Source organism: Apaloderma vittatum, unplaced genomic scaffold (genome assembly GCF_000703405.1).
Source record: "Apaloderma vittatum isolate BGI_N311 unplaced genomic scaffold, ASM70340v1 scaffold14098, whole genome shotgun sequence".
NCBI lineage: Eukaryota > Metazoa > Chordata > Aves > Trogoniformes > Trogonidae > Apaloderma > Apaloderma vittatum.
In genome coordinates, this window is record NW_009730359.1 from 53,812 (window position 1) to 74,344 (window position 20,533).

Genomic DNA, 20,533 nt, shown 5'->3' on the forward strand with positions numbered 1-20,533 from the left:
TGAAATTCATTCTTGACCCTCACAGTTGCCAAGGGCTACCACTAGATGTTACCTGAGCTGCACCAAGTCCCAGAGACGATAGTCAAGAGCAATGGTCAGAGCTCACACCCAAAACATGTGAAGCCAGCAGCAAACCCCACACTGTTTTCCCTGTGACTAGGGCTGAACCTCAAGGATTTAGGCTTTGGGGAATGGTACTGTCCTGCCCCTCCATCCCTCTAAACCCCAGCCAGAAAGGCAAAGGCTGGAGAGAGCAACTGTGCAGTTACTCCTATGAACTATCAAAGCTGGTGACAACCACCTCCCTGTCCCTCAGATCTGCACACACTGTGGCTACACAAGCATGGGGTCTGGTGGGGTCACTGCCCTGCTCACTGCTATGCCTGTGGGAAAACAGGGTTTTCTCTCTGCCACAGGCTTTGGGCAACAAGGGAGGAAACTGTGAGTACTGGGGTTAATTCATCTTCCTGCAAGTCCTCCCCTTAAATGTCATTTAAAGATTCAACCACACAAACAGCACCTGTAGGTTCAATTTGTCTTTATCAAGAACACGAGGATGGTCAATACTAAACATGTGCTATTTATGGCTACATGTCAAGCACCAGTCCAAGCTTCAATCACTATTAGTTTACTAAAGATCAAGCAGAATATTGAACAGGGAGGATGGGACTCATTTGACTCTGGGCTCTCGGGCAGTCCTGGCTCCCAGGAAGAAGCTCAACTCAACCTGAAAGTGAATGCGGGGCAGGTCCCACATTCAGCTCAAGTGGCCAGCGGTGACCTAAACAACATCCTTCGCTAAATCACAAGGATTAGGTTAACTGCAGTGAAAAAGGTAAAGAAATACCTGCCCAGCATGAGAAATCCATCTCTGTGGCTTCATCCATGGCTTTGGTGTCTTCCTAGGAAATGGGTTGTCAAATCCCTCCAGCTCATCCTTGGTGCAACTGAAACCTGCATTTCTTTAACTGACCCTGCAGCAGATTAACACCCCCAGAAGCAGGGCATTTATTGAGGGGTGTGAACAGTATGCTACCTGCACAGACAAAATACTCTGTGTGATAGTTTACAGTCAACAGAATAAGCCTGGCACCTCTTTGTGGAAGAACTGCGCAAAACACGGCTGAAGTAACAGGATTGTCAATGATGTGCTGTGGGAGATACTCTAACCCTCTGAGTAAGACTGCATCTTTCTGTCGTGTAAACTGGTCTACAAGTATGAATAAAACAATATATCCCTGCCCTACTAGCCTTGGGGAAGATTAATGCCTTCTAATCTATGCTAAATAAACTCGAAAGCACGAAGAGCAATATTTAAGCCTTACACTCAGCTGCTTGTGAATTAACAGGGATCACCATGAAATTGCTATTATGAAATGCAAATATTTGCAAAAGAACAATTAAAAAATATTCCTGAAGTGCAAACGAAAGGCTCGTCAGCCATGCTTGTGGTATGCACAGGGACAGTCATAAGGCGAACGCTAATGAATCCCAGAGCAGAAATCTGCACTGAAAACCCATTGGCAGTAGGCAATAGTACAGCATCTTGCACTGGGAAATAATTCTACCCAATAATCAGAGGTCTTGGCTTAGGATGCCCTAATTTTGATACTTTGGACAGTTTGTTTGGATGTAACTACCTGTGTTTTCAGGAAGCTGCAGTACACAGCTCACAATAAATCTACTTCAAACACTTGCTGATACTGCTCAAACTGATCTCATCTGCCCTGATCTGCAATTTTGTGTTAGCTAAAGTAATAAAAGAATCCTGTTAAACCTAAATTATCAAATGAAAAAGGCAATTTTCTCATTCATACTCCATTAGTTTTTTTAGTTATTGCTAGGAAAGCTCTAAAATGCTTAGGCCATAAAATAAACATGTGGCTTAATGTACAGTATATGTACTTAAGAGGATGATGGCATCTGCAGGAACTGCTCTGTGCTGCGATAGTAATGGAATGCACAAATTAAGCAACAGCACAAACCAAGTAAAGCATACAAAAATGTATGGCAAAAAGTAACGAGCCTTCTGCTTTTTATTTTAATAGCTTTTTAATTGCTAAAAAGAAGAAATCACCAATATCCACACCTACAACACAGAATTGCAACATGGTTGACTTCAACTTCGATAGATGTCTGTTACCTCTGTGCCAGTCAAACTCTGTAATAGTGTTATCTTTAACATTTCGCTGATTAGAAGTCTATAAAAGCTTTCCCTTCCCAAATTAAATTCATTAATAGATCTTCTAGTGCTGAAGTCAAATGATTAGCCTAATATGGTTTCAAGCACACAACACTGATGCTGTAAGATTTTAGAAAAAAAGTACCCCAGATTCTTAAATCATGGAGATGTAGGATAACATATGAAAAAGCATCAGAGCATTCACTTGAAAATGAAATCAAGAGGCTAGATCACTTAGCCACCTTTGATAATCTCACTCTCAGGCCCTTCACTGAAGCATATTAGAGTACTTTCTATCAATAATTTAAATTCCTTCAGAAGAGTACCACAACTAAACCTGTGAATTCACGTAAGCAAGATTGCATAATCAAACCATTTACAGATATATTTTAGCATTACTCTGCAATGGTAGGCATTAGGATTCTGAGAACACAATGACCTCTGAAATTTAACCTGTGTGCTTCTTTATCCCTTAATGGTTAGTTAAAACAGGTGTCATTCAGAACAAGGAGCAAGCAGAGTCTCTGCAGAAAGGTGCAATGACTGTCTGGATCAGACAAACTCCATGAGAATCATAAAATGCAGACTGGAGATTTCTCCTTCAGCCAGGCTTTTACAGAAATATATTTTCCTGACTAGAAAGGATGGCACAGCAAAATTTTACAGCGGGAAATGCAAAAAATATAAAGAGGAGAGTCCCATTTCCTTCCTCAGTAATCCCATAAGATCAACAATCTGTTTCCGTAAGAGCTCTGGACATTTACCTGACTGCCGAGGGGCATTCCCTATCACCTGAGGTGAGCACACGCTCTCCTTTTCCACACCGTCAGTGGTGGGTACACGGCCAGACTTGTGCTCATTATCCTCCAGTTTCTCATTTACATGACCAACTTGTTCTCCCCAGTTGCAACAACTGTGCAGCCCTATTTAGTACTTCGAGTTCAGATTTTCTTCCACTCGTGGCACAAAGCTGAAAAGTAAACAACAGTTAAGAAAACATTTGCTTGCCAAAGCCCAGCATGAGAAGGTGCAGGCTCTCTTTGCCAGAGCCTAGACCTGTGTTTACTCACACCCTCAGCACTGCTTCATGCTCTAGCTGGGCATTGTACAGGAACAACCACCATCCTCTTCAGGCCCCTCCCTCTTCTTCAGCCTTTGAGAAGTTACAAAATATAGCAGAACACTGTTTTCTGAGACTATATTGACTGCACTAATTACCCACAATACTGTATATTTGCTATTAAGAACATGAATGTGTGCTTTCAAAGTGTGACATTCAGGGCTTTGAGGATGTGAAAGGCATTAGATGGATTGTTCTGTCACTTAATCCGAGGCTTCAATGTACTTTAAAAAATTTGTTTAAAACCCCAAAAAACAGAATACACACTTTAACTGTTGAACTTTTACCAGCTAAAGGAGCTTGTAAGGACCCTATCACTACGTGGTTACAACAGAAGATACACAGTTAAGGTCAGGTCACGGTTTCCAAGAACATTCACAGGGACTGAGGATGAGGAAAACAAGGGACAGATCCTGCGGGAACCTTCGGGAGACTGAGCCTCTCACTGGGGAAGTGCCTTGAGTATTGCATTCACTTCCTCTGCAACCGCTGTCAAAGCAAACTCAAACTGCTCCTGTGGAGAGAACAAATGCAGACTCTGAATAATAAACCAAAACAATTTCCAAAAGCCTGGTGTGCTACTCTGCAGCCAAGCATCCTCAAGACATTGTTCAAAATATGAATATGCAGTGTGAACTGTACACTGTAATGGAAAGGAACAAAATGTTCTGCGATTATTGATGCCATATAACATGTTTGACAGCATCTTGAAGCTGGACTCACTTTAATGAAGAAAAATATTGGTAGCAGAAACTAAGCTATTGGAACACAATGATGTATTGCAATTGCGTGATCAGAAGGGTTTGGGTGTAGTTGATCACCAGACGTTTCCTGACATGGAGATGGAAACTCGTTAACCCCACTGAGATATGAAAGGTGAGATGCTGCAAAGCAGAGCCTTTGCTTTTCTCAGGTCTGCTTCTAGCTGCAATCACCTAGAATGGATATCTTCTCACCTTACATCTATTATTTGGAACAATATCTACTTTTTGGTTTATCTGTTGTTGGTTTTTTTCAGCCTCCCTTTTTAATGGCCTTTCTGCACCTACAAATTAGCAAATGATGTTTAGACCACTCCAATTTAAGAAATACTTGGGAAGGCTTTTCTCTGCTATTAATTTACTGCAGGCATAAAATCAAAATTATGAACAGGCTTCTGTGCTGGGCTGGCAGAGGTGTGAAGGACACAACCATGAATGGCCTCCTCTTCCAAGTGCAACCCTAACACACTCCTGAAATGTGTGGTCCTACAGAAGGAAAACAGAGTTTCACTTCTTCAAGGTTAACAGGTGTTATATTTTCTAGGCAAGTACTTTTTCTCAGAAATGTATCTTACTGAAATATCTGACAGGATGATTTGGCACTTGCAACTTTTCAGATGAAAAAAGAAATGTGGGCAGTTTACCCAGAACATAGGCAAATGAAGGATACCAGACAAGGACTGTGGAGAAGTTTCTGGATTTTCTAGAAGTACTCCAGTAGTTGAAGCCAGCCAGGGTCAAGAGTTGCTGAAGAACCAACTTTTAGAATGGAGGTCTGTGATGCACCCTGCAAAGCATTCTGAACTCACTGCTGGGATACTATCTGTGTCTCCAATTAGAAAAGACTCTGCTTGTCCTAGCCCATAGCAGAGTCATAGTCTGTATGGAGATACCTCAGAAAGAAGCAAAGCAATGATGGGCACCGTTTCTGAGAAGAAAAAGAACAAAACTTAGAATAATTTCTCAGAGACACTGACATTCAAGAATTTTGCTGCTTGGTGCTGTCAAAGTGGCATCTGTGTTACATTTGCTGGACTGCAGCCAATAGTTTTTAATCAGACACCAATTCACCCTAAAGAGTACGACTCATCCTCATTAGGCACAGAAAATGATGTATATGCCTGCCCATGCCTCCCTGCACTCCCGAAGGTCTCTGCAATTAAAGAAAATACTAGAAATGCTGGTGGCCACCCAGGAACATAAGCTGCATTTTAACGGGAGTACAGCGAGTATGTGAGAGGAGCTGTAGGGCAGCAGAGGCAGAGAGGGTGTTTATCCAGACATGCCATGCCAGAACCAAACCAGGTGTTTGTACCAGATCAAAAAGCTTCAGGAAATTTGGGCTGATGCATGAGGAGAGTTTGCCTCTGGGAAAAAGAGCCTTGGCAGGAAAAGCCAGCAACCACTGGAGCGCAGCCCTGTGAGGTGAGAGACCTGTGGAGCAGCCTGGGCTGGGTGGGAGACCCTTGTGCAGGATCTGGCAGGAGAGGGGCAAGGCAGGTTCTCCTGGGATGCCGGTTCTCAGCTGTGAGCGGGACAGCCGGGCCCCATCACTGCCAGTCCTTGGAGCACGGGCAGAGCAGCAACAGAAGAGGCTGATCTGAGCACACTGGGGTTGACAAGTTCCAGAGATGTGCAGATGTCTCTTATAAGTGGTGTGCATCAGTGTGGAAGGGAAGCTGCCCATGGTAATAAGGCTACCTAACTAATAAGGCTTCATCTGAGTATTTTACAGCCAGGAGAAGCTCGTAAGATCGAGGACTACAGTGCTTTAATATAAGTCCCATTGCTGAAAATAACTTTTATTACTCTAAAATTACTCACTAAGCAAATCTGCCCTTTAACCTTGTTGGCCTGAGATGTATTCATCTTATTGCGAAGATCTGTCAGGCTGGAGACCATCTGACCTAAAAGTGCCTTTACCCCTCATGGAGGGTTCCCCTCATGTGAGCGTGGGGCATCATCGCTTCACCTGAGGAAAAGTATCTGCCTCGCCCAAGGACCGCGCACTGATCAACATGAACTCCAAAGCTCACTATGGATTTTGGAGACAAGTTCAGTGGAGACCACCAGGTCACGTTAGGTGTGACCTTAAACTACCACAATCTTTACAGCCAGAGCTCAAAACTGCTGGTGAAATGCTGCAGTAAAGGGCACAGCAGAGCAGACACGAGATGTGTGAGGACAACGTCTCTCTGGGAGAGCACGGCTGAGCTCTTCCCCCTCCTTCCCTTTATGTAATACTCACAGGCAAAGCACCAATAGTACAGCTGCCATTGATGCGTAAGAAAAGCCTTTACGCACCTTGCGCACCTTTCCATGAGAACAACCACAGGTAGAGAAAATTAATTTCAATAATTTTTAAAAGGACCTCAGTTTGTTTTTTGTGCAGCTGTACTCTCATTCACATATGCTATTTGCATTTCCAAGATTGACCAGAGGTGAATTTTAACATCTAGCTTTGCCTAGAAAGCAGAGATGGACAGGCATTTAGTGCCATCAATCCCCCTGTAATCTAGAGGTGACAAGAATATATTTAGGAAAAAGTAATACGCTATATTTCATTAGGTCTACAAATATAAATTCCAAGAAAAACATACCGAGTACATGTAGTATTTACGACACAATAAAGAATCTTGGCTAAATATTACAGATTATGAGAGGAAATATATAGGAGAGAGAAAAAAAGTAAATATATATTTTCTCCATCACAGAGAATACACTTCCTCCTTTATTACTTTTTCCTCTCACACGTGGCATATAAACTCTATTTTATGATTCCTCTGAAAAAAAATAAAACCACAAACCCCCTATTATGCTTCACAGAAATGCAGAATGTCGTTATGATAATTTCATTACCATTTATTATATACAGTGCTTTTGAATTAAAGATTCCTTCCAGAAGACAAAATGTTGCAAACAAATCTTTCACATGCTTATTGAAAATGTGGAGCGCTGCCTGCTGGAAACACAATAATATTGCTGAAGTAAGTTGGTGTTTATTTTGCCTAGGGATATTCTGTAATTGGCATTTCTAACCTGACTTTTAATCCATCGTTTTAAATTACTGCAAGGGTCTAATATTCCTCATTTGTATTCAGTTGCGAAAGCACAGGGGTTTGTTTAAATCCATTGGAAAAATTCTCTGGGGATCATGCATTGCTAGCATGTAACCAGATATTTATAATTTGCAAGACATTAGCTTGAATAAGTGATTTGGGTGGTTTTGAGAAAATGACAATGATGGAAGAAGGAGCAAGAGGAGAGATAAGCAATATCCTGAGAAAATATTTCATCCAGGATGAAAACATAGGATATATTTCTTTTCTGGAGCTATTCCAGATAAATGTTTGGAGGGGAAAAACGTCTTGAGTGACGTTTTCATGGGACTCGGGTAACTATTTCTGAGCTAAGTAAGAGAAATTGTTAGCATAACCTCATTCTTTGGTTCTGCAGACATGTTTTTTCTTTTGTTGAAGGCAACAAGCTGTAATTTCTCTGCTCTGAGAGGGAATGTGAGCTCTATATTTCTACAGAACTGTCATATATTTTGGATGCATTTACAGAGTAGTTAAGGACTTGCATCCTCCCTCAGAGTAAATATCTGTGACACTGGATACTCTGTATTATATGCACTTTTTTCTCAGTCTGAATAATCAAAGCAGAAGAAGGATTTGTGCAAGTTTATGTCTTACTTGCAGATAAAGATTAATTAGCTCTGACTGCCTCATCTTTATTTTTCAGGCACTTAATTGGTAAATAATAATTAACATCCTTCCAACTGCTCTCCAGCACCACTTCTCCTAGTATTAGTGGGAAGATAAAATGATTAGGAAGAGATTCAAGAGAAGTTATGAACCAATGATTCCTGCAACACACATTTATTTCACCTTTGCCCTCAGCAATTTCAACTCCCTAAATGCTGCAGAATTTCCTATCAGTTCCAGCCTGGCCAAGCCAGAATGCTTTCACATTGCTCTTTTTGCTCAGTTTGGGGCTATAATTCTAATTTGATATTTTACAATGTCATATACAGATTTATTCAGTCTCCATGCCACGAATGAGTTTCTTTATTGTTGCATTTGCAACTCTTAACTTGCAGCAAATATCCCAAAATACCATTTCCTACATCACTGAAATTGTTAATAGTAGAAAGTTTGATTTCTAATTTACAGGACTACACATCAGCTATCTTTAAAAGTTTTACGTTGTGGAAAAATATCAAAACTATTAGAGCTGTCAGAAATTACAGAGTAAGATGCTTACCTCCCCAAAGGATAGAAATATAGTTACCATGCCACATCCATAAAGGATATGGCTTTAGGGGTGATGTAAGCTCTTCCATTCAATGGTACTAAAAATTACTTGATTTTGTACAAAACTGTATTTCCTCTAATTTAAAACTTTTTTTTTCCATAAAAACCCTCAAATGCAGCAGTTACTATTCTTTAATAAGTTGAAACTTTAAAAAAATATTACATGCACAGTTAAGCACAGATACTCTAAGAAAATAATCCATATTTCAGGATGAAAGCAAGAACATTCTTTCAAATGCACATTTTCCTTAGTAGGCTATAGATTGTTGTTTTGACTGCCCTTCATATATGGTAATCAAGATAGATGTTGAAGATGTTACAAGAAAGAGCAGTAAACACCAAAGAAAGTAACCTAGATAAATCTTCAGCATAAATAAACCTCAGTTGGTAGGGAGCCAAACAGAGTAATCAGCAAGCGACCTGCGTTAAATTAGGTCATACCCTCTCTCTTCTGTCATGAAAACAACTACTGTGAAAGACCTTTAATGTATTTGAAATCCCAGTGGATTTATTGACAGTACCTTTGTCTGGACCATGCCTGGTCTCTGGTCCCTCAAGTGCTCCAGGGTAGCAGCAATATCAATCTCTTTAGCACCTGCAACAAACCACAAATTGGGCTGAGTTCAGAGCACAAGATAATCCATGCTGCATCTGTCAATCTCTTGCTATCAGGTTCCCTTTGGGCTAACAGTCCAATTGAAAATTATTACATCCATCTCTCAGCAGACTTGGCAGGCAGCTGCAATTTTTGTGTTCATATAGAAAAATAAGAGGTTGGGGCAGCTTTTATTAACATTAATTCAAGAAAAGCCAGAGAAACACAAATTCTTAAAAATGTCTCTGCACCCAGAGCAGAATATATTTTGCAGAACCTAAGGGCCCATCATGACAATGCCACCCAGTGCCCCTTTGTCACTTCTAAGAGAATGTACTGAATTAAGGGCCCGAACCATACGAAGATTTATGCTGTGGAAACAAAATTCAGGTGAACTTTTGTCACTTGCAGCTGAGATCCAGGAAAAACAGTCTGTGCATTCCTAGTTCAGGACCTCCCAGACCATCTTGCTGCATGACCACTGTTTCAGTCAGCAAATCTACAGCATTTTCTTTAGGTTACACTTTGAGTGTCTGCACACCGCTGCTGTGTAGTGATCAGCAGCACCAGGATGCAGAAAACAGGCACGTACAGCCTAACTGCTGTGGGACTGTCTCCCTTCCTTGGTGCAAACAGAGGTGCGTTTTTTTTAAGATAGCATCTGTGGAGAGCAAAGCAAATCCTTGTGCCTCTCACCTTTTCCATAATAACCCAGAGCCTGAAGAACCAAAGGGGATGGGGAGATGCTGATTTCTTCAACTTCCTTCAGTTTAAGATGTTTCAAGACCACTCTCCTCATTTTCCTTAAGTGTCTAACGTTTTTTGAAGGGACTGAAAGGGAAATCAGGGTTTTGGTCCCTCCTGTATGAACGCCAAGAGCAGAAGCCTGGCTGGAAATCCTTCAAGTTCAGCTATAGCCTTTGGCTCTCTCACATCTTGCAAGAACATCACACAGTGCCAAAGCATCAGGCAGACAGGTCACCCTAGCCCAAATTAACTGTCTCATCTCCCCTCCCCTACTGCCTACTGCCCTGGCTGTCCATGCATACTCCTAGGGCACACGTGGGTCCATAGCTTCTGAGGCTTAGAAAGATGCCAACCTCAAGTCTCTCCTCTTTTTTACATACACTTTCATCATTAGATGGTTTATCAAGGACAGGGATCGGCTACAATTCTGAAATCTGCTCTGTTTTGAAGGACTCTCAGTGATGTGCTCTGAAGAAGACTGTGGCCCTTTCATGTGCAATATGACAACCGCTGTCTATTGCCTGGTTATAGGAATCTCCTGGCCCAGCATGTTCCAGTTTGGGACTTCCCTCTGGAGATATTTAAATATCCCCAACTATTCACAGTGGTTTCTGCCTAACTTGTGGGCACCAAAAGCACTGTTGCTGCAATAGCTAACTTGTACACAACTAGAACATATACTTGTTTAGTTCCCAGGACTGGGTTTGGAGGATTGGGGTCAATGTCTGCCTCTCTTCCTACAATTCTTGTAATTTAGGGGCTTAAGTCTAACTGTAATTAGGTTCGTGTCAATGTAAACATCATGCACCTCCTCACTTACCCAACTCAACTTTATAACTTAGCATCATCTTCTAAAAAAATCAGAAAAGCAACTAATAGTGAATGATTTAATTTGGTTTCCTTTGATATAAGATATGAGAAGATATTTAAAAATAACATCAGCTCTACAAGAATGTTCTTCATATATATGAAAATATGTTCTTCAACTGTATCAGAAATAGAATGAATTCATTCAGTAGATATAACGAGACAACTTAGAAAAAGGATCTGACAGATATTTTTTTCTAATAACCATGGGTTGGGGCACTGAATGGCTTTTGCTTCCATCCCTCTCCCCCTGTTGTACAGGAATTTACAGGGATCAGATTTTGAAAACATAGAATGTTTTATTTTAAAATAAAAAACTCAAACCTCCTTACAGCAGAGCAAAGCAATACACACTATGAAGTCTGATAACAGTGACAGTAATTATAGCTTAAGTCTTTTTCAGATTTTGCAGTGGCAGTTCATCTGGAAAGCATCAGTAAAGTTACACTCTTTGTAAACTCTAGCATTGGTGTGACATAGTAGCTCATTTCTATGTTTAGTCTCACATATGTGCCATTAGGTGGGATTTTACTGTTCCACTCCAGATGTCCATGCAAACAGTTGTGTAAGTCCTGTATATGCTTTACAGCCTTACTTGGGGCCTCATGAGATTACCAAGAATTAAAATGTCCCAGTAGCATCTTGGCACAACATAAGAAGAATTCTTTCTTTCAGAAATCAAGATATGAGAAAAATTTAAGATACTGACATCCATGTATGAGGTTAACCACAGTCTTGAGCTGGCCTCTGAGGTGTGCTGCAAGGATGAAGCCAGAGATTCTCCTAGTAGACTTGGAAGGCTCGAGTGACATGTGAGCATCCCCACAGATGTGTGTACGTCCTTCTTCCAGTGAGGGACAGTCTATATTTGAAAATTCCCTAGCCTCAGGACAAAAAAGGAAAAGATTCATGGCAATACCTAATAACACTCTAATGGCCTGACGGGCTTCTGAGCTTACCTTTGAAACAGTTAATTCTTCCATTTCTGTGATGCAGATTACAGGCATTTACTAGTGAACTGATGCTTGCTTTTTCATCATCATTAACAGAGTGACATGCCTAACAGTATGAACAATTCAGAGAATACTGCTTTAGCAAAGCAGCAAAGTATATGCTTGCACTGGAACATAAGAATAGTCCTAGTGGGGCAGTGTACTCAACAGGGGAGCTTGTTTTGAAGTGTTTTTTCAGTACAAGTCCCTGGAACATCAGGTTTTGCTGATTCGTGTTGCCTCAGCCCATGGGTTTTGATCAGCACATCACCCACAAGCACTTTGGATATCCTCAGCCAAAGGTAATTAAAGGAAAAGCAGAGCAAAGTATGATTTTGCCCAAATCACGTGTCTGGTTGAGAGGCCAGAGGGTTAGAGGCAAGGAGAGGCAGAGGCAAAGATTGGTTTGCTACCCCTTTTTTTTCATTTCTGAATGCCTCTCGTACTATGATGACGGGAACTACCTCAGGGCCTAGAGGCTGATCAACAAAACTTCAGTGCCGTAAAGATGGGCAGCTGTTTAGGAAGAAAAATATCTTGGAACAAGAAAATTCACAGGAAGAAGGATGAAATGAATGGCATAGGACAAAACCAGCGTGAATTGTTTTCTCTCTACATCAGCAAACCTTTCTTCCTCTTCCGCATCCACTGCTACATGTTCTGCATCTACTCCCTTACTGTGTCTAAAACTAGCGAGTTTTGCTAGTCCACTATTACATCTAATTTTGTGATGAGGGCTTTTTTCTATTTAAACGTATGCAAGATTGCTGTTATATTAGGTAAATTCAAGACACTTGCACTGACGTGTGCGACAGTCTGTAGAAAGTTCTCTGGTGACGGAGATGGACAAAGGAAATTATTTTCAAGGCACAAAGAGAGTTCTGAACCCAACCTGCCTTCAGAGGTGAGAGAAGCTCAGTGTTTAACTGGACTGTGAGCTTTCAACTCTCTTTGGAATTATTTTGTTGAAATCTGACACAAATTCAACATCATCTTTGCCACGCTGAGGCTTTCTGTTTAATCTGAGAGTACAGGTGTATGGAACAACATTCTATAGTACCACATAACATTTTCTTTATGATTTTTGAGCTATTTCAGATGACAAAAAATACAGCATGTGCTACATGACATTGGCAGAGAGGGATATTGCATCTAAGGACATCAGGGTCAAATCATGCTCTTACTGAGATGACCACAAAATATCCACTCGCTGCTAAGGTATTTTAAACTTTGCTTATCTGGAACGCTCACATACAAGCTAAATTTGATACAGTGGTTTAAAGTAAAAGCTGGAAGAACTTGATCCACTGATTCCAAGGATATCCCATTATTGGAAGTGTTTTGCACACGCTAATAAACTATGAAGGCCAGTAACAGATGGAGACGTCAATTTATTGTCATATAACAATCTAGAGAAAGGATTAAATATACTAGGCAGGAGAGCACTGACAACTGGAAAAAAATACACAAAATACGCCAAAAAGAGAGTATTTTCCATCTTTTCTCCTCACCAATATGTACCTGTCTGCTTAACAGTGCTATCGGTTTGCAAAAATAAAGAAGGGGATAAAAGAGGAAGCATACCAGAAGTGTGAAAAATGACGGTGTAATGTGCAGTTTTTTTAAAACAGAACATGTATTTGCAGTAATTCACGGTAAGCTTGATACTACTTTCCCCTGCCCGTAGCAGCTCAGCAAGCTGGCTGAGTAAATACCTCTGAAAGTGCTTCCGTGCCAGCACAAGCCAGATTTTAACTTCAGTAATTAACTATCATCTTCCTAAAAGCTTGAAGCATTCACAGTGAGTGCACAACAACCCACATCAGGAACATTAACTGGATAAACCAAAAGAAAACGAGAGAAGATGCAAGCTGAACGTTATTTTTGCCCCCAAGGAGAGAAGCGGTTTCTGAAGTTTAGGGTCACATCCTTTGCAACCCTTCCTCTCCCTGCAGGCACGGATGCAGGATGCATGCTGGCACTTAACAGCTGGTGCTCCTGATCAGCAGACCTCAAGGGGTTAAAATGTTTGCCCTTAAGACAGTTGCATAAGTGGAGTATCCAGCATGTCATGAAAACACAAGTAAAAGTTGAATTCCCTTTTCCACCTGCACTAAACAACAAGCTAGCCAAATTCAGCTGCAATAGGTTCCATGAGGTGACCAGCAGCAGCTCTCAATATTTAAAATCATCACGAATTAGCTAATTCTGGTTTTATTACTATAATAATGAAATCTTCCCTCTCTTCTTGTCCCCATATACATGGCAGGGGATCCATTTTGATACGCGCAAGACACATGGGAAACACTGTGGAGGATAATCCCTTCCACAGCATTGCTGTCACTGTGATGGTGCAGGAATATGACAGACAAAGTTTGTCACGAGGGGTAACATCTTCTAATATATCAGATGGGAAGAAAAAATGAAGGTATATCATTAAAAAGTGGTTTTCAGGTTCAGCACCTACAGAGCTCGTGCACCTGAAAACATGCTAGGTTTTTTTTTTCAGTGATAAGAACAATCAGCATTTGTTACGTAAATGTACGATAATTTTGGCTTAATTAAGGCAAGCTTTGAGATTTTATTTTTACATAATAGGCTTGAACATGCACTGAAAGCAAAGTCAAAAGTTCTATTTTATTCATTACTAAAGAAAAGGGCAGCATAGATTCTGTGAGACTGACAGAATTTTATATTAAAGGACTGTATTAAAAGGAATATTTTAGATTCTAGATGCTCTGAATTTTCTGTGTATTTATAAAAATAAAATGATCTTTAAATACTGCATCAAAGCAGTTATTTGTGGGGGGTTCCTTTTTAAATAACCCAAACTGAAGAGTTTTCTTTGTGATGTTTCACAAATACATATCACTCATAAATTTTAAATTAAAAAGGATTTTTCTAGCTGGGAACAACTTTCAGATCTATGAGCATATATCCTCAAAAAGATAAGATTATAACTCTGCAGAAAGCCTATAAATTTGCTCCTGTGAGTCCTTAAGGATGGCTTGGTCATTAGGTTGCTATGTTTAGATATGTTTGAATTCTCTTCCAGACTGTGACTTCCTGCACCACTTTGGTTAAATCATTAAATTCACCCTTTGTTTCACACCACCTTTTATAAAATGAAACATCTTTTTCCTACCTAGTGAGTTGTTATGAAGGCAAATCCATTAATGATTACAAGGTACTTGGACACTAGAGAGGTGAGAACCTAGGTAGATACTCTATTTTTTTTTCCAATACCCTTTGCACCTTTCTCAGCCCTCTTTCTGTTCCCCTTGAACATAAAGTGATCACAAAGCTGACCATACCATGTAAGACTTATGCTGAGCGGTTGTAAATGTGGATTACTAGCACTGTTACTGTTTCTCCTTCAGGAGATGATGATGATCTGTGTGGGAATAAGCACTTATCTCAACATATCAACAGAAAAAAAAAAAAAAAAAAGAATACAGAGTACTAACAGGAATACAAAAGTGACCTGTCAAGTCATTTGCTTTTTGCAGTAGGAAGTATTCAGTTTCATTCTAGTCAGATATTACCTGCTTAATGCATCCTTTTATATTTATTATATAATATAGATTTTGAATTAGGCCTTGAAGGGCAAAGGAACTTGTTAGGTCAGATTAAAAACTGACTTATTAAAATCTTGAAGGAAGAGTCCCTAATACAGTTCTTTCCGCTGCTTTTGCTAGAAGCTGAAAAAGATCCAATTAATATTTTCAAGACACTGCTGATCGGCAGCCTTTTAGCCTCAGTCACACACAGTGCAGGATTCACAGGCAGTCAGAAGCGCCATGAAAGAATCACTTGTAGTGTTATGAAATAGCAAAAATACATGTGAGAAAGAAAATAAGGGCAAAAATACTGTGTCAGCAAGGACAATGAGCTGCCTCATCACAGCGTGTCTGTGTTTAGGAAGAATACAACTGTTTTTCATGTTTGGGTGATGACTGCATGACTCATGCCTAAAAGTGATGCTTCATGGTCAAAGCAAACTTGAGCACAGTGGCTTTGTGCTGCCTTTTTTCCCTCCGTGCATGAGGACTCTGACAAACAGGCTTTCTTGGGTTTAGTACAATATTTTCTGGGCTTTTTCTGTGCTCAGCACCGCTTCAGGAAGGGGGCAGATAGCGAAATGTGGAGACTAAATCTGGGGATTTAGGAGGGTATATCAGTACCCAGGGACTATTACACTGTCACAGTTACGTTGTTCCCAATGCCCAAGCTAACTGGACACAGCACAGATACTCTATAGATCTGCAATGCCCTCAAAGCTCTAGATGCCTCCAGCTTCCCACTGATAGCTTCTAAAGGACGGCTCACGTAGCTGCTCCAGCGAGTGTTTGCCCCACTGAGTACTTAATGTTGCAGTGAAACATTTAATCACACCATATGAGGGGCAAACTCAATCTGATTAAAGAAGAAAGGGTCATAACTAGGGGGAGTGTAACACCACTTTTTCACTGACCATTAGTTTTAATGGCATACCGGTAATATTTACTAACTAGCTTAGTCTCCAAGGCCCAGCCTCATCTCATCTACTCCAGCCATCCTTGAAGTTCGAATCGGAGTTAGTCATCTCCTCTCCCAACAGCTAAGAGAGAGAGGGGAAGCTCTGATGGGCAATTCATTTGCCTGAGAATTATCCCCCAGAGGTGTGTATCATTCTCCATTGATGACAGAGTAGACCCAGACAATCAGGTTAGGTGAGATGCTCAACGCTAGGTGCTTCATATGGCTAAAGTTTGCTGGAACGAACCTGGGTTGAAAAGAGTTGAGTTTCTGCATTGCAGTTTTGGGCTCCTGAATGTTAGAATCTGCCACATCTAATAGTGTTTGAGATCTGTGCTTGTTGCCCTCCCCTCTTCCCTCACTCTCAGTTTGGCAATTTTGATGGAAATGAAAGAAGAAAAAGCAACATGGAGCCACAATGAAAAGATGAACCAGTTGCAGTATAGTATAGGGAAGGTCATGGAAGTGGAAAATTCACTGTACACGTAACTGCTGTTTTTACAGTCCTCTGCTGCAAAGAAACAAGAATATTTTCTTCCTCAACTTGCATTGTCTGAGTGTCCATTAAATAAAAACACTTGTAAATATTGGAGTTAAAAAAGAGAGCTGAACAAGAGCTAGAAACTGCAAAAATAAAAGCAATTTTCATTTGTAGTTATCCAGATGTCTGCTGCTGTAGCTGCCGGAGTTCTGCTATTGGCCAGGAGGATCATTTGATGCTTTTCATGGAAAGAGAAAAGCATCAGCAAAAACCTAGTGAGGGACACACTGCTAAAGATAACAAAAAAGATAAATACATTCAGGCTAGCATTTTCATTAAAAGCTTATTCTCTCTCTGAGATGAACAAAATCTGTGTCCATGTGTGTATGCAGTTAGGGCTGGATCCAGCATATACCTGAATCTGTGAACTCTCTGTAATTTCAGACAAAATACATAAGGGCTTCTATGCACTGAAAAATAAACCAAATTAAAATTTCACTACCTTTATTAAAAAAAACCCCACAAAACAAATCAGCCACAACAAAACACTCAGTGGGCAAAGCAAGCATATAAGTAGAGGAGGAAATACTTAAGACAATAAACATGAAGTAATGAAAATTATTGTGACAGACATACACACACAGAGTATAAATTACTTAATGTGTTATTGTTTACACATTTTATATTAATACTTGAAACTGTATGTTATAAATCTGTAAGTGTAAGTGACATGGCTTTGTGAGTACACAATCCAAAGGAAAGTGATTCTGAAGATGGAACATGTAAGAACAGCCTAATATTTTTAAAACTGCTGCAGGAAAATAATGCTTCTAATCTTACACTGATTTCAACGGTTTTGCAGACAGAAATTCACTACTGACATGTCAGCTTTCAAGCTAATATCCTTTGTCAATGCAGAAAAAAAACATGCAGAAACCACCCACTGTAACTGAATGCAAATGGATGCTAATTTGAGGACCAATCCTTCCTCACTTCCACTGTGCATGATGTTACATCACACTCTACACCATGTATGAATTGTTTCTCTTTTACATCTGGATTTCCCCCCAGCATCCCCAGAAGTTTAAAGTAAAAGGAATATGCCTAAATTACTACTTGCAAGAAGCAGAAGTTAATGAGTTATATTCCATATGGGGTAAGATATCCCGTAATCACCCATGGTCACTCTAGAAATACCAGTACACATGCACACACACACAGACACAAAGTGTATACTTGGCAAGAACTGTGGATCTGCTGCTACAGCCTACTTAAAGGTGTTCCCTGGTGTCAGCTCCTATAGAGTTCTACACAATTTGCTTCTTTTTGCATCTCTTCCAGAAACTGGAGAATTACCCAAAAGGCAGTTCATCTCCATGTGATGAATCAAACACGAACAAGATGCTGAATGAAAAAAATTATATTTCCAAAAATGTGCCTCAGTTGGCTCTAAAAAACGTTGGAGTTTGGAAAATGCGAGATTTTTTGTACAGGGGACACAGAAGTTGCTCACTCACATGAATCTATTAAATTATAAGAACTACATTTTACATTACTTTAATTTTATCCTGTATGTAGGTGGCAATGCTTTCAAAACACAGCACGTGGAGTGACCTGAATAAAAGACACAACTATTATGGATTCATTCTTTAACTAAGTTTACCCTTAAAAGTGACTAAACTGGTCCAGCTATAGAAGCTGTGGAATAATTACACTTTAGTTAGGTAATATACATTGTAGTCTTTGCAGCCAGAAGACTACCTTCTGGTCAATTAAACACTTATCTTCAAATCCTTCCATGGACTGCTGCATGAGATTAGCTTTAAAAAAAAAGTAGTTCTTCACTCTATAAACCTCCTTTTCCAAACATTTGCCCAGCTGCTTCTCAGACCAATAGCACAGTACTTCTATGACCAGCTTTTTCACTTTTCCATATTCTAACCTACCCATTGTGTGAAAAAATGCCGCCCAAATTCCTTATCTGCTTGCCTCCTCCTTAGTTTCAGTCAATGACCTCTTGTTTTCAAATTAGTCACTATCTCAAGCTGCTTACTGACATCAATACATTCCTTTCAGGGTCTTCTAAAGCTCTATAGGGACCCCCCTTCGTGCTCCCTTTCCCAAGGAATAGCCCATGTCTGATCAGTCTTTCTTCACAATTCATTTGCCCCAAACCCTGAATAATTAGGATTGCTTTCTACCACACTTTCCTAGTCCCAATTCTTCTCCAATAAAATCACCAGAACAGCAAATAACTCAAGAAATACGTCTCTTTTAGAGTAAGCCCTGACCACTAAACTATACAAAAACCAAAAAAGCTAAAGAAATTACATCAGAAAACCTCCTTGCTTTTTGTTTGAAATCTCTATATGCCATAAAGGAAACCATTTAAAAATGCAATCCACACAACATACGCTAGGAAACATAAGCCAACACCCCTTTCCCCATAGTCACTAATTCATTTCACAACAGAAGCTTGGAGAACATTAGCTACATTTTAATCTTCATTTTACGAACTATTAATCAATGACTCCACAGTGTCAATAATGTGTCAAAAGCTTTAAAGCTTTATACGACAAAATGTGTTCTGCAAAGGAAATAAACACTGTTTTAAACAGCTGGTTTTGAACAGTGAGAGTCCGCTGAGTACCACAGGCTGGACCGTGAAAAACTGTCCTATACATTGCCTATACACTTTTGCGTGTAGCTGGAGGCCCAGCTCTCCTTGTGATTAATTATCTGCTGGGAAAGGCTGCAAGAATGAGCACTATTTGCCTAATTGTGTTTCCAGGGCAACTCATTACATAAAAGTTACAATACATAAATGCAGCTCATTTGAAAAACCGGCCTTATAACATATGATATGTTTACACGGACACTAAGAACTTCCTTCAGAAATTGAAATAGCAACATTTCAGATTTACATGGTTAGCATTATTGTTGCTGAGAACTGAGGCAGTCTTGGGGATAGCATAATAGTGCACAAAGCAAACCCTATTGTTTTTTTGCTTGAGCAGCCTGTATCTTTTTCCTTTTTCCTAGAGCTAATAATCTATTTTACCCAAATCTCAAAGACTAGCAATGGGATAAATTCAGACTTAGAACATGAAAACAATAAATTTTTAAATCCTGAAATTTTTTGCCATTATTTTTTCTCTAGAATACTACCTATTGCTAATCCTACCTCTTGTCCTCTTGCCATTAAATAGCATTAAAAAAAAGTAATCTCTCTTTTACACTATTTATTCTCTCAGTCACTGCATGACACATAGTATGTTAAGTTTTATTTTCACAGGAGAAGATGGATTCTGGGATGAAGAAATATTCCCTTGTTCATCATGAGTATGTCAGAAATAGTCTCCTCTAGACTTGTATCATCGCAGCCAAACAATAGAATTTTCTCAGACTTTGCATAAGGACTCAAAAATAAGCAGCTTGAATGCATTTTAACATGAATATGGCCAAGGATTTTCTTTCATAAAATCTCTTCAGAGAGGAGCTAGCCCCACAACTTCATTATGATTGTTAAATCCACACGGCAGATAAGCAAAACCTCAGCAAGGGTTCAGATTAGCCAAAATCATTTGATCATGATGAGTCAGAAGGCGAATTAAGGAATCTTTTGTTTTGCCTTAAAATGTCACGGTATAAACTGCATCTGCTCAGGAGCTGACTCACAAGACTCTCAGACAATAGGGTAGCGGGGGCAAGGCAAGGACTTGGGGAGATAACCTCCACAGCCAGCCCAGGCCAGAGTGTGTGTGCTCATCAATCATAATCCAAGCTTTTGAATGCGAGAGAATAAACCGTTAGTTCGGCTTTGCTAAATCAAATCTTTTTGCTGGGTTTTAGAATTCAGAAATCAATACTTTAAAAGGATTTTAAAATTCATATTCGCCTTCCCTTTGACTCAGCTTGTTCCAGCTAGTTCAAACACAAGAAAATGGATGGTCA

General features: G+C 40.0%; 1 protein-coding gene across 1 annotated transcript in view; it reads right to left on the reverse strand.

The window, feature by feature from the left end:
• Positions 1–3,032: 3,032 nt before the first annotated feature.
• Positions 3,033–20,533, reverse strand: part of LOC104277962 (receptor-type tyrosine-protein phosphatase N2-like) — a gene marked incomplete at its 5' end in the record, with an annotated part of 82,443 nt that continues 64,942 nt past the window's right edge. The window contains 2 exons of the mRNA XM_009874784.1: positions 3,033–3,816; positions 8,901–8,974. Of these exons, the coding sequence (XP_009873086.1) occupies positions 3,745–3,816; positions 8,901–8,974 (146 nt within the window). The remainder of the gene's footprint in view (positions 3,817–8,900; positions 8,975–20,533) is intronic.